At 47.9% G+C, this 13,117-nt stretch overlaps 1 protein-coding gene across 1 annotated transcript; it reads left to right on the top strand.

Annotated features, from left to right (window-relative positions):
* The first annotated feature begins 750 nt into the window (after positions 1 to 750).
* Positions 751 to 12,840, top strand: LOC135262011 (thyroid hormone receptor-associated protein 3-like). The gene is made up of 11 exons (XM_064348766.1): positions 751 to 1,094; positions 4,487 to 4,636; positions 4,975 to 5,754; positions 6,329 to 6,790; positions 6,891 to 7,054; positions 7,582 to 7,690; positions 7,867 to 7,951; positions 9,038 to 9,219; positions 9,619 to 9,793; positions 10,315 to 10,452; positions 11,314 to 12,840. Exons 2-11 carry the CDS (start codon positions 4,515 to 4,517, stop codon positions 11,527 to 11,529), a joined length of 2,433 nt encoding a protein of 810 aa, XP_064204836.1. The 5' UTR covers positions 751 to 1,094; positions 4,487 to 4,514; the 3' UTR covers positions 11,530 to 12,840.
* The last annotated feature ends 277 nt before the right edge of the window (positions 12,841 to 13,117 follow it).

The following is a 13,117-nucleotide window of genomic DNA, read 5'->3' as shown; positions in this document are numbered from 1 at the left end:
TTATTATGATTAATATATAATTGTTGTTGTTGTAAGTACTGCTAGTTTTTATGAGTTGGACAGAAAGCTGTCTTGGTTATTTCAGTGAAAGAGAGTTAAGACTGAGATTAGAATAGATTGATAATATTTGTGGCACTTTTGTGTTGGGCCTGAATGGAAGTGTTGAAGAGTGACGTTGTGGAATAAAACTCTCTTTAAAAGGGAATTCAGTTCGTGTGTTCTCTATGCGTGAGTGAATGTGTGTGCTTGCGTGCGTGCATGTGTGGTGGAACCATATGGACCTTCTTATCCAAAGGACTTCATTTCCAATGCTGGTTTTTATTTGGACAGGGAATCATTTGTTGGTTTGTGTGGAAATATCCCGTGTCCTTTGTCACCTGGGGTCCGTGATAAAATTCACCAGGATGGTCTTAGCCCACGGGCTGAGAGAGGTGTGACGTCAACTTAGAGAACAAGTCCATCGTTCTCTAGATCCAAGCGCAAAACTTGATGGATATGCAAAACGTTGTATGGGGATCACTAGAGATTTCCAGTAGTGCGGCATGCCTCACACTTGAACACAATGACATAAAATATTACGCGTGAGACCTGACAACAGTGATCTCTGAATGACAAACCTAGGGTCAGTTCACTAATTGCACAATATGATATGCTACAATATCAAATGCTGAATTAAGGCCCCGTGTTTGTATTACAAAATGAGTCCCTTGCCCCTTTAAGGCACAGCAGGCGGTAACAAAAACCAGGAAGAAAATGGTTTGCAACTGACGCGACATTCCGACAGCCCGCTTTTAATTTATCAGCTAGGGTTTAGCGTGTTGGTGTTAGGTTACCGTCTGGCTAGCTAAAGCTGCAACAAAAATAGCTTGCTTGGTAGCATTTCCCCTACACGATTTGTAACTTCTGGTTTTCATAAAATACTAACGGGTTGCACGTGTTCGTGCATGTTACCTACGAAAAAACTGATGGTGTTTGCTGGCTTCCTGACTATGAGAAAATAGCTAGCTAGTTTCATTTGGCGGCTATTTAATTTAACTTGCAAGATAACCTCTTGAAACAAGGGGAAGCGTGCGTCGATTGTCTTCGTCAAACTGGTAAGTACGACACATCCACTCCTAGTTAGCTTCTTTGAGTGCTAATTTTTAATCTATGATGGTTAAGTTAATTCTTCATGTCCATGGTATTTGCTAACCTGACTTCGGTACGTTAATTTGACTATCGTAGAAATACAATCGTTTGGTTGGCTTGCTATCTGGATGTCTAGCTAACTAGCTACATAGCTAACGTTGAGCTGTTTGTATTATTAGTTGGACAAGCTTACCCTAACGTTATTTGTGTTGGCAAGTCAAATGTCTACCACACAGTGGCTAACTAGCTAAATGACGATGGCTGGCGGAACAAGGCTTGAAGATGCACATGATTGTTTTCTGTTTATTTATATTGAAGCTAGATTTACGTTATCTTGTAGAACCACTCACTGTTAATGATCCAGAGCGCTAATAATAAACATACTACTACTAGGGAGGTTTCCAGGAAGGTCAAATGTGATTAAGACGGCCTAGAAAACTAGACGCTCGTGTATTCTTGAGTCATAGCGAGGCTTAGATTTCGGTTAAAAGCTTTCACTTTTTATTTGGTGCCTAGCTACATACATCTATAACCACGAACATGTTGCGCACCTATTTTGTTGAAACTATTTTGCAATGTGCGTTGGATAACACGCAAGTGTGTCCTATTTAAATATCAACATTGATGACCAGCAGCTGAATGCACGTGGTATTTTTTTTACAAAGCAATATCTACATGCTCTCTAAAGACACCAGGTAGCCTACTATGTTTAATGACCACAGTGAGTCAGGACCCGTTTAATATCTCGTTAGGAGGACATGGCCTTGTTCAACACATTGTCTCCTTAACATGAGCTGGGGCCTTGTGTTTCTATTTCGGTCCAGATAGATAACTACCCCCTACTGGTCCACCCACACATCTTCCAGCTGCACCTTATTTTCCCGAAGGTCACCGGTTCAAATGCAAACTAAACTCAAACATTCATAGCTTCAGCAGGTTGCTGTATGAGGAACAGGGTTTTACGGCCAGTGGCAAGACACAATGGAATACGTTGTACACATGTTCTGTTTCCGGTTTTCTGGTGGTTCAGTCAGGTAATTGATTTCAGTTCGACGTCGTCATATTCAAAACACCATTGGATGCACATATGACTCACAATACGCATTTTGTGTGTTATAGTGGTAATAAAACAAGACCGCTCTTCCAACTACTGATAACATTTTTACAATGAAGTATTCACGTCGTTTGTAGTCGTCTTCCGATAATTCCTGACTGCCTACAATGCAAAGAATTATGGTCTTTAGCTTTGCTCCCTCATTCAATTGGAGGCTTGAGTTCTTTAAATTAGCCAATGATAATAAACAACCCAGGGTGCATATGGAGGCAGTCAAAAAATGTGGAGTATTCTTCCAAAGAACAGTCCACCACGCTGAAGAAACTGATGTACAACTAGCTAGGTATTCACAAAAGTATTCTACCTGACAGTTTTGCTGAGTTTATGCTTTGGAAATCCATTTTAAAAAATAAAGGAGAAAAAAAACTGACACCTTCAAAATCAAGAGCCAACAATCTTATTACCTACTTACCCAGTATAATGTTAGGTGTCAGAATGAGATTTTGTGCTCATTTGTGTGCCGTTTACTCATGATTAATCAGATACTAGAGTTTGTAAATAATAAACCGCCCATTGACGTTTAAAATTGGAATGACTCACTTCCTTGGACTTTGGACTTCCCTGCTATTGCCTCTTATTTGCAGTCTGTCATTATCTGGTCTTCTGAACGTCACCGAGTATATTTCCAACATGGCCACTGAATTTTCTAGTATTTCGTTTCGAGAGCTGTGGGGGACTGTCTCTAGTCTAGCCAATAAAAATGCATCAAATTGTATGGCCAGCAAGCAACTGTACTTGTAAGCTGTTCCTATAGAATCTCAGCAAAAAGACTGAAGCAAAAAAAGAAAAGGGGAAAAAAAGGCATTCATTCCTGATGTAAATGTAGCCATAATGTTTAACCCACTAAGTATATCTATCATGACACTCAGCAGAAGCATGATAAGCATTCAGCAATAGCCAGGTAGTTTGACAGAAACAGCCTGTGATTTTGGGTGTCCTGGTTGTATGGTCAGCACTCTATTGACCATATGTGGGCGGGTACCTTTCTCCCTGAAATGTTTCGAGTCCCAGCACCTTGAGACCTACGATTCGCACCCTCCCTCCCAAAACATCGGCAGCGGCCCCTCATTCATTCCACGGTTGAGGCGCACAGGGCTGCGCGTTTTCGGTTTGGCGGGGTATCGGTTATGGAAACGAGCGCCGCCACAGCCCAGCTAATTTAAATGCGCCGCCGCCGTTTGAGACTCGTCACGCTGCATCGTATGAAAATGTAAATCCTCCTCCGCGGAGCTGGGGGATAACGGTCGGTGAAACCGCTGGACGCGTTTCAGGACTGCGGTCGTGCAGGGGTTGTTCCCGTTTCGAATTGAAAAGCTGTACGGGAGAGGACATCGCAGCGGAAGTTAACACTGGGAGCAAAGTCAAAAGATCTATAATTGACTTTGAAAAAAAGGGCTTGAAATATGGGGCGACACACCAAAGTGATGGCACGCGAGATGAGTAATTAAAGGGACGCTTCACCCAAATGGCGTAATTATGTTGGCCTAATAGTTTTTATGGGTGGTAGTTTCCACAAACTGGCCCTGCTGCTGTGGCCCTTGGAGTCTTCTGAAAGCACTCTCTTGAGATAAGCCCTCTGAAAGGCCACTCCACTGCTGGCTTTGGGATACAAGGACGCTCAACATCGACCCAGAGGGGGTGACCTATGATCACGGGCTATGTGGTGATTGTCTTCTCGCAAACAGATTTTTATCATGACGTCTACATTCAGCTACAGTACCCGCTACAGTATATTGGCCGATCCGCGTGGCGTAAAGGTCTGTGAACGAATGTAGCCTTCAGGTCTCAACCCCCACTTTCGTGACTACGCCTGAAAGAAGAAGAAAAATAAAGGCTTACAGGGTTGCACGAATGGTTTTAGCAACGCGCGTGATGTCTCTTGTTATCCGGGTAACGTCTCTACAGACCACATCCTGTCAAGCGCTCGGGTGTTGTGCTTTCACTTCCTGTTCTCTGCTGAAGTTGCTGCTGCTCTGCAGACCAGTCCAGTGCGACGGCAGATCCTCTCTAACCGCAGGCCTCAGTCTCTGCGCAGGTTCTGTAGCTGTTCCTGCTACCGGAGCAGTGCCAGATCAGTCCGAGTGAGCTGCTCTACCCTGCACTGATCCCAGCAGTTAGCCGTTAGCCTAACAGTTCATTGTTTTTTGGCTGGACCGCAACAGCGGGTTTTATTCCGGCTTGCGGCGCGTAACATATTAACGGTGCTCCTCTGTGTGTTTTTTTTAAATTTTTTTATTTTATTAGGTCGTAAGTCATAAGTCTCGCCGCGGAGATGTCCAAGGACCCGAAATCTCCCTCCAGATCCCGGTCCAGATCAGCTTCCAGATCCCGGTCCCCGTCTCGATCGCGGTCCCAGAGCCGCTCGAGGTCGCGCTCCAGAAAGCGCCGCTACAGGTACTAGTGTGGCCTCTCTGTCGCTAGGCTCTCTGCTGTTCTCTATCTGCGTCTGTGGCTTGCATTTAAGGACGGTGTTTTTCAGAATCAGAATCGCCTTTACTTGCCAAGTATGTTTACACATGCAAGGAATTTGACTCCGGTTTAATGGCTCTCAATGTCCTCACGCAAAAGAAGAGTAACAACACAACGGTCTTCTTTGCGGTGCACTGTTGCCTTTGTTAATCTTAACTTTCTTCTCCTTAACAAAGTTTTAGCGACGTTTCTCTGTTAATGATTATTTCTCTCTCTCTCTCTCCGTTACTCACTCTCTCATTTGCTCTTTCTGGCCATCTCAGCTCCAGGTCTCGCTCCCGGTCCCACAGTCGGGACAGGGGTTACCCACGGGAGTACCAAAATAACCGCGGTTTCCGCGGCTACAACCGAGGGTTCCGGAGACCCTACTACTACCGCGGCCGCAACCGTGGCTTTTACCCACGGGGGCGGTACCAGCGAGGGGGCGGGGGCGGCGGCGGTGGCGGCGGCGGCGGCGGCGGAGGCTACGGTGGGTACAGGCCCAACTACTGGCACCGCGGGCAGGAGGATCAGTACGAGCATCACCAGCACAGCCCCAGGAGGGGGCGCTCTCGCTCCCGGTCCCGGTCCCGGTCCCGGAGCCGATCTCGAGGATCTTCCTCGGCTCGGTCCCGCCGCTCCTACTCCTCCTCGTCCCGCTCCCCGTCTCCGCCCCGCCGCTCGGGCTCGAGCAAGCACGAGGCGAAGGAGGCGCAGAGGGGTGGGGCCAAGGACGGGGGCGGGGCCGATAAGCAGGACGGAACCTGGCAGGGCCTGACGGACTACAGCGCCAGCCCAAAGCAGGCCAGCCCCCAGATGCGCTCGGCCGTCATCGTGGGCCCGGCCCCGCCCACTGCCCCGTACGGCTCCGCCCCTCCCAAAGCCAAAAACGCCAGCCCGGCCGCCGGAAACAGCGACGCCCCCTGGAAAGGTGCGGGCGCCGCCACGGCCTCCACCAGTAAGCCCTCCCCTCCGCAGGGCTCCGCTCCCTCCGGGTTCGGGTTCTTCTCGAAGGAGGGCGTCAAAACAGGAGACCGGACCGCATTGTCTTCAGCCTTTCAAAAGTACGTTGGATTTCTTTTTCAAACTAGAATTATATAGAAAAAGAAACAATTCTCTCTCTTTCTTTTGAAAATTTACTTGCAGTGTTTGGTTATAATTATTTCTTTCGATTTGTTTAGTCTGTGCACAGCCTCAAAGGTCCTTGGAAGAATAATATTTCCGGGGGGAACCATATCCCCCTTAATTAACAAATGCCAAAGCGGGCTCTTTGTGTCTCTGCTGTGAATTAAAGGACGTTGTTTGCTACCATAATTATTTAGGAGATTTCAGAGTGGAAAAAAAAGTAAGTATGCCCCTTTTATTTGAATTATGGTCTGTCATATCTGTTATACTTGTATCTACTGCACATAGTTATTTAATAATGTTTTCCTTGGAACCGATAATGACTTCTTCCTCTGCATTCCAAAAAAGAAAAAACCCTGAATGTTGGTGTGGGGCCACATCAACCTGATATGGCAGAAAGGACTCCTGGGAGTTGTAGTTGTTTCCTGACTCACTTGCAAGATCATTGATGTGAAGTCCGTTACCCCTCAGAGCGTATTTGATGAGATTGTGTTTCCCCTTGCGATGGAGCAGGTTCCTGGTCGAGCGAAAGGAGAAGCAACAGGCATCTCAGCTGGACCAGGAGCTGACGGTCACTGGTGAGGAGAGGGGGAACAGCATCACCAAGAGCCTCTTCCCCATCAAGGGCGCCTCCTTCCCGAAGGGGCCCCCCTTCTCACGCAGCGAGGGTACCGCGCCGGAGCCGGGCCCCAAACCGCACGGGGCCAAACGCAAGAGCAAGGCCACCCGCGACCTGTACGGCCAGTGGGAGGAGCCGGAGCCCCGGTCCCCCGCGGAGGGGCGGGGCCACAGGGCCGTGGACAGCAACGACGACGACATGGCGGAGGAAGGTCTGTCCCGCGGCCGGGCGCCGGGGCCTGACCCCGCGCGCTCGTTGGCTCGGGACAGGGGCGCGGACAGGAGGGAGGCCACGCCCCCTGCCAAGAGCTCCGGGAAGAGGGGGGAGGAGTTTGACTTCAGCGTGAACCTGGGAAGGTAAGGCTGCGAATTTTAACTCTGCTCACGCGGTCTGAGACTCCGCCTTTTTTTGCCCTTATTTGGAGTAACCGCGGCGCCCCTCTCCCCCCCCCGGCAGCTCCGCGGGGGTTTCGGCGAAGGAGCGGCGGCCGTCCCGGGACCCGGCGGACCCCGGCGGGAGGGATTCGGAGTTCCGCCCGGTCTTCCAGAGTGCCCGGCTCTGCCACAGCCCGTCCGAGCTGTTCGCCCGGCACATCGTCAGCATCGTGCACCAGATCAAAGGCACGCCCCCCCGCCCCCGACAACAACCGCGGTCGTCGTGGGGTTTCCATGGCAACAGGCCGAGGGCGGGGCCGGGGCGTATAAACACCCCGTTCTCCACCCCATAGCATTGAGACGGCAGTGAAAGGGATTGAATTGCCGTCAAAAAAACCAAAAAATATCATTTTATGACAATGAATTGAACAAAATCTATTATTTTTTGGTATGTACCCCCTGTTCACCAAGTACATACGACATCTAATGTTCTCTGTCTTATGATGAAGTATAGGAATTAATGGGTGATATTTGTGGATACTGTCCCAAATGGGTTTGCTTTTGCTGACATGCATGCGCATTTTAAAAACATTTATATCAACTTTGAAAATGCATTCTCATCTAATCATACCGTACTCCCCCCCCTCAGTGCAGTCAACTCCATTATTCCCTGTCACTTTCCCCTTCTACATTATCCTCGGGAAAAGAAACTGACTTCAGTGTAGTATTATTCGTTTACGTTTGACACTGTTTCCTCTCTCTCCCCCCCACAGCACAGCACTTCCAGTGCTCAGGGCTGACGCTAAACGAGCGTTTCGCTATGTACCAGCGCAGAGCTGCGGAGGAGGGCGCAAGGGCGAGGAAAAGCCCCGAGATTCACAGGTGACGATGCGCAGGTCCGACGCTGGGGGGTGGGCGGGGGTTGGTGGGGTGGAGGGCTTTGGGGGGGGGTGTGGGGGTTTGAGGGGTGGGGGGGGGAAGAGACACTTGTCGTTAAACTCTCACCCGTGACCTTCACCCGTTCTCACCTTGGCCCCCGTCTCACTTCTGTCTTCCAGGAGAATCGATATTTCTCCCAGTGCTTTTAAGAAGCACTCTTACCTGTTTGAGGAGATGGAAAACTGCAGGGCAAGCGTCTACAAGGTGACCGAATGTTTTTTGAAATGTTTTTGGAGAACGAGCGCCGAGCCGCCGCCTCGTTAGGCCCTTCTGTCTTTCACGTCTCTCTCTTGAGGAAGGTGTTTTAAACCTGGAGGCGGGGGCGACCTGCCGCCTGTCCGAATTCTCTTACTGTACCCCTCCACGTGTCTGGTATGATTTTATGTGGGTGCTGATCGTCAAACACCAAAAAAAACAAAAACAAACACCAAAAAAACTTGAGGGGTCAGAAATGGAAATGACCTTTGACCCCTTGCCAAAGCCAATCAAAGGAGCCTAAGCTTTTGTCATCGTAAGTATTTCCTTCCCAAAACATCCCGAGGTAGAACTAAAACGAAAAACGCACAAAGTAGTACTAACACCCTGTCATGAAGGAAGCTCGGCGCATGCGTTTCCTCTTATTGTGTCGGACGTCTTAATCTGAGTTTTGGTCTGCCTTTTAACTGCAGCTAACACCGTTTTACGTTGAGGTACTGTCTGCAAACTGCACACTGCAGCTAACACTTATGTTGAGGTACTGTCTGCAAACTCTACACTGCAGCTGCCTTGTGCCAGCGCCCATGTTGTTTTTTTATCTTTCTTGCGGTAAATGTAAACTCATACACCATTCACTAAATTACTTTCTCACCTCGTGGAATCGGCATTTTTCAGTGACAGGTATTTAAGATTGAATGACCTTGGTAAAAAATCGACATCACGTCGGGGAGGAAGAACGTACGAAAACAGAACTGCGTAAAAATTGGAAGTGCTGATGTGCAGATTTATATTTCTCCGCCAACAGGGATGCAAGCGTGTGTTGCCAGATGAGGAGCTTAAAGCTTGGATCTTAATGAACCGTTTTCATGACTATGTAAATCTCACTTGCTTGGCCATTTGCTTGGCCGTCTGAACAGTAAATGGGTTATCAACTAAGCATCCTCTCTTTGGTGCTGGAGCCATCAAATACCTCCAGCTTTAATATTATGTCGTGTGATATTATAGTATTAAAAAGCTTTTTTTTTAAATGTTTGCCACGATTAATTGAAACCAAACCCGAACTAATATCCTGGCCCGACTGCTGTTCCCGCTCAGGATCCACTGAGAAAAACGAAAGATGACCTAGTGGATCTGCAGTTTGAGCAGAAGCACAGGAAAAAGCGCTCCAGCAAGGAGCACGATCACAGATGGGCTGGCGGGAGAGAGTCCGGCGACTCCCGCGGGTCCAGCCAGGAGAGGACCGCCGAGAAGTCGTCCAAACGCCACAAGAAGTCCAAGTACGTGCCGGAAGTTCATTAGGGCTGCGTCACTGCACGGCCAGATTCTTCATGCTTCTTTTTATGGGCGTCGTAAAATGCTGCACACGTGCCAAACATGTTCCACTGGGTATTTATATAACAAGGAATGACTAAGCTGTATTGTACATGCATATATATAAGGTAGATGCTTTAAAATATGCATGTCTTTTACTTATTATTCTGTCAATAGTGGGAGGTAGTCTTAGACTGTGGATACAGACAGGATTTTATTTTGGATAAATTTAAATATTTTTGTGTTCCCCAAGGCTCCATATTAGGACCGCTACTTTCTCTTAGATGGGTGACTTGGATAAGAATAACGTGCTGACAGTCTGACGGGGCAACCAGGTCACTATCCTCTTCCCTTTCGATTTGTAGGAAAAGCAAGAAGAAGCGCGAACGGTCGCGGTCGTCCTCTGTGGCGTCCCCGCGCTCCAACAGAGCGGGAGATTACCCCGGCGAGGAGCCCATAGAGGAGGGCTTCAGCAAGGCCCCTCTGGGACCCAGGGACCACGGAGGCCCCATGGAGAGAGGGCCAGCTCGCGGCGGCTTCGTAAGTCTGTCCGGTAGCTGGGGGACCCCACACTCACCCCGAAACATGTGCCCCAAAACACGTGCCCTGTTGCCAGCCTCCCTGGCTGAGCCTTCTTCCATTTCATTTTAAACACCTTCAGTCCACAAATACGAAAAAATGCCTGTTTTTTTTCCTTCTGCAATGGCCACAAGGCTTCTGTATTTTCTCAACCTGTCCACAACTCATTCCTCTTAAGCTGATGATTTAAAATAGTATGTATTTTTGTAATAGCTCTCGACTACAGGCCTGTCACCCTGGTCCTGGAAAGCCGCAGGATGATCTGTAAGGTCCTAGTTGTTGTTCAGGACTTAATTTACCGCTTAACGCAGGTCATTATATAGTCATCCGACCTCACCGGGCACATGGTTTTCTGGGTCTGAATGTGTCGCGTATTTTAGGTGAAGAGAAACACCTGTGGCTCTGCAGGACCTGGGTTTGCACCCCCCCTGATCTAGGCTGAACTGGTCGGCTGACCGTTCGTGTTTTCATTCCGATTTCAGTCGAGAATCGGAGGCAGGGGGTGGAACAAGATAAGCTACCCGGGACACAACAGTGGTCCTATGGCGGGCGTTCCACTGCGTCCCCCCGAGGAAGAATGGGACCCAGAGTACACGCCCAAAAGCAACAAGTATTTCCTGGTGGGTGAGGCCTACTGCCACTTTCATTTTAAGTATTGTTATTGCTTGGAGCAGTGGTTCCCAACCTCAGTCCTTGAGTACCCCTGTGTAAGCTGGTTTTTGTTCCAACCACAATTGCAATCTCAGAATTTTAACAATGTTGTTAATTTTTTTCAGTTATTTATATTACGAAAAATTAAATAAAGCCTTTCAAATTCAGGGGGATTATTTACCCTCTGAAACCACATTATGATAAAAAAAATACCTATGTGTGCCATGAAGAACAAAATTCCCATGTTCATATTTTGCTTATCGGGCTAGACTGCAAACAATTACATAAAATGGTCAATTATTTTTAGCTGATCAAATTAAAGACTGAGGTGAATCATTAAGCTTCTAACTGGGGAAAATGTCGACGCATGGCCACTAAAACTAACCATCTGGAAGATATTGAAAAATTCAGACAAAATGAATGATAACAAGGCAAACATGGGGAATTTTATTGTTCCTGGCTTTCATTTCAACCCTAATTCGTCGCACCTGATTCTATTAAGTGCTGACAGTGATCTGTAGCGGTTGAATGAGGTGTGCTTTGTTAGGCTTGGAGTGAAAACCTGCATTACAGTAGATGCCCAGGAGCAGAGTTGGGCAGTCCTGCTCTAGGTGTTGAACGAGGTGCTTTGTTAGGCTTGGAGTGAAAACCTGCATTGCAGTAGATCTCCAGGAGCAGGGTTGGGCAGTCCTGCTCTAGGTGTTGAATGAGGTGTGCTTTGTTAGGGTTGGAGTGAAAGCCTACAGGACAGTAGATCTCCAGGAACGGGGCTGGAGCAGCCCGGCGCTAGACGGTGAGAGTGACGTCTGTCTGTCTGTCCGCCCCCACAGCATGACGTCCGAGAGGGGGAGAAGTGGCTGGACGGGCGTGGCCGAGGGCGGGGCATCGCTTTGCCTGGCAGGGGCCGATTCGTGCCCCGCAGCGGCAGCCCAAAGTGGGTCCACGACAAGTTCCAGGGGGGCAGAGAAGAGGGGGAGCTTCTGGAGAGCGAGCAGGACCCCGAGGAGGGAGAAGGAAGGAAGGGGGGCGCCCCCTCCAAACTGTAGCTCCGCCCACTCCATTTTCTTTATTATTTTTTTATTTTTAGCCAAATCCAGGGTGAAAATGCAGCCTGTGTTCCTGTCTCTTCAGCCTATGTCCTCAACCTGTGCTCCTCTGTCTGATCAACCTGTGTTCCCCTTGTCAACTCAGCCTGTGTTCCCGTGTCCTCAGCCTGTGTCCCATCTCCTCAGCCTGTGTTCCTCTGTCTCTGCCTGTGTTCCCGTCTCCTCTGCCTGTGTTCCCATCTCCTCAGCCTGTGTTCCTGTCTCTGCCTGTATTCCTGTCTCCTCAGCCTGTGTTCCTGTCTCTGCTTGTGATCCCGTCTCCTCAGCCTGTGTTCCCCTGTCTCCTCAATGTGTGTTTCTGTCTGATCAGCCTGTGCTCTTTTCTACAGCCACTCTTAGATACTCAAAGGGATTAAAATCACTGGTCTGTAATTGAGGACCAATCTTTTATTTTCTTTCGCATTCTGCAGAATGTTGTCAGTGTGCACTGACTATCAGGACAGTGTTAGTGCCAGAAAACTGCACTTTTGCCTGTAAAAGAAACCCTATTAACAAAACCGATTTAACTGTAAATTTCACTTTTTTTTTGATGGAGCAGTATTCACTTGCTTAGATGGTTTATTAAAATAATACCACGTTTGTTTAATATTATTTTTGGAATAATCCTTTGGCTGAGCAGGTGAGAGGTTGCTCCTGTCTGGATCACAGCTCTTCATCGTAAGCACAGTCTCCATTTGAGTGGCAGTTTGTACTGACTGGATTTTGCACAGGAGCCTTCGCAGATTCATCGACTGGATAATTCTTTTTTTGTACTTTAAAAAAAAAAATGAGAAGAATTTTAAAATGTTGAAAATTCAAAAGAATGCAAGAGGGCTTGATGCATTTTGTATAATGTAATGGTTGTGCCTGTTCTTTTTGAGAGAATTCACTCAACATTTATAATTGTAGTGAATACAATTGAAGACTGTTTAAAAAAAAAAAAAAAGAATAAAAAAATAATTCTAGTCTTCTTGGGAAAGTTAATTAGTTTTTTTTTCCGTTATTTTGAACTTTTCTGTTTGAGCTTGAGTTCTTAAATTAGTGTTTGCAGTCCCTGAAAGGATGGGCAAAGGTGTCTTTAACCAAAAGCGCAAGCAGTAGGAGATGGAACTGCAGGTTAGGATTTCTGCCGGTGCGCTCTGTTCTGCACGCTCGATGTGTGGGATGTCCTGTACGACGAGGCAACGTCGTCCCCGTCTTTCCCCCCCCCACATTAAACTTTTCGCCTGTGGTTTTGTATCATTTGTTATTAAAACCATCATTCTGACATTACCGCGATCTCTGAACTGTTCAAGTGAGGTGTGAGAAGGCTGCAGATTCAACAAGACTGCAGTCTGTTCGGAGGTGCGACATCTTTTCTTCCAGCGATCACCGCCGTTGACCCACATAGGCATAAATGGCCCCCTTCCATTGATGCCATTGATTTGCTGTGCGCATACAGATCTTGTGATAACTTCCAACAGTGAGGATCACATTTCCCAGGGTGCTATGCGAGGTGAAGCCCCTCAGGCCCAAATGCGTAGCGTTCTGTGGTGCTTTGCTTCGAACG

This window comes from Anguilla rostrata, chromosome 8 (genome assembly GCF_018555375.3).
Source record: "Anguilla rostrata isolate EN2019 chromosome 8, ASM1855537v3, whole genome shotgun sequence".
In the NCBI taxonomy this organism is placed as follows: domain Eukaryota; kingdom Metazoa; phylum Chordata; class Actinopteri; order Anguilliformes; family Anguillidae; genus Anguilla; species Anguilla rostrata.
Note: the sequence above shows the minus strand (reverse complement) of the source record. Positions and strands in the feature narration are given on the sequence as shown.

Excerpts from the sequence above, each read along its gene's own strand:
- LOC135262011 (XM_064348766.1), top strand. The coding sequence starts at position 4,515 with ATGTCCAAGGACCCGAAATCTCCCTCCAGATCCCGGTCCAGATCAGCT. Across the intron at positions 4,637-4,974 it reads TCCAGAAAGCGCCGCTACAG|CTCCAGGTCTCGCTCCCGGT; the intron begins GTACTAGTGTGG and ends TGGCCATCTCAG. Across the intron at positions 6,791-6,890 it reads TTCAGCGTGAACCTGGGAAG|CTCCGCGGGGGTTTCGGCGA; the intron begins GTAAGGCTGCGA and ends CCCCCCCGGCAG.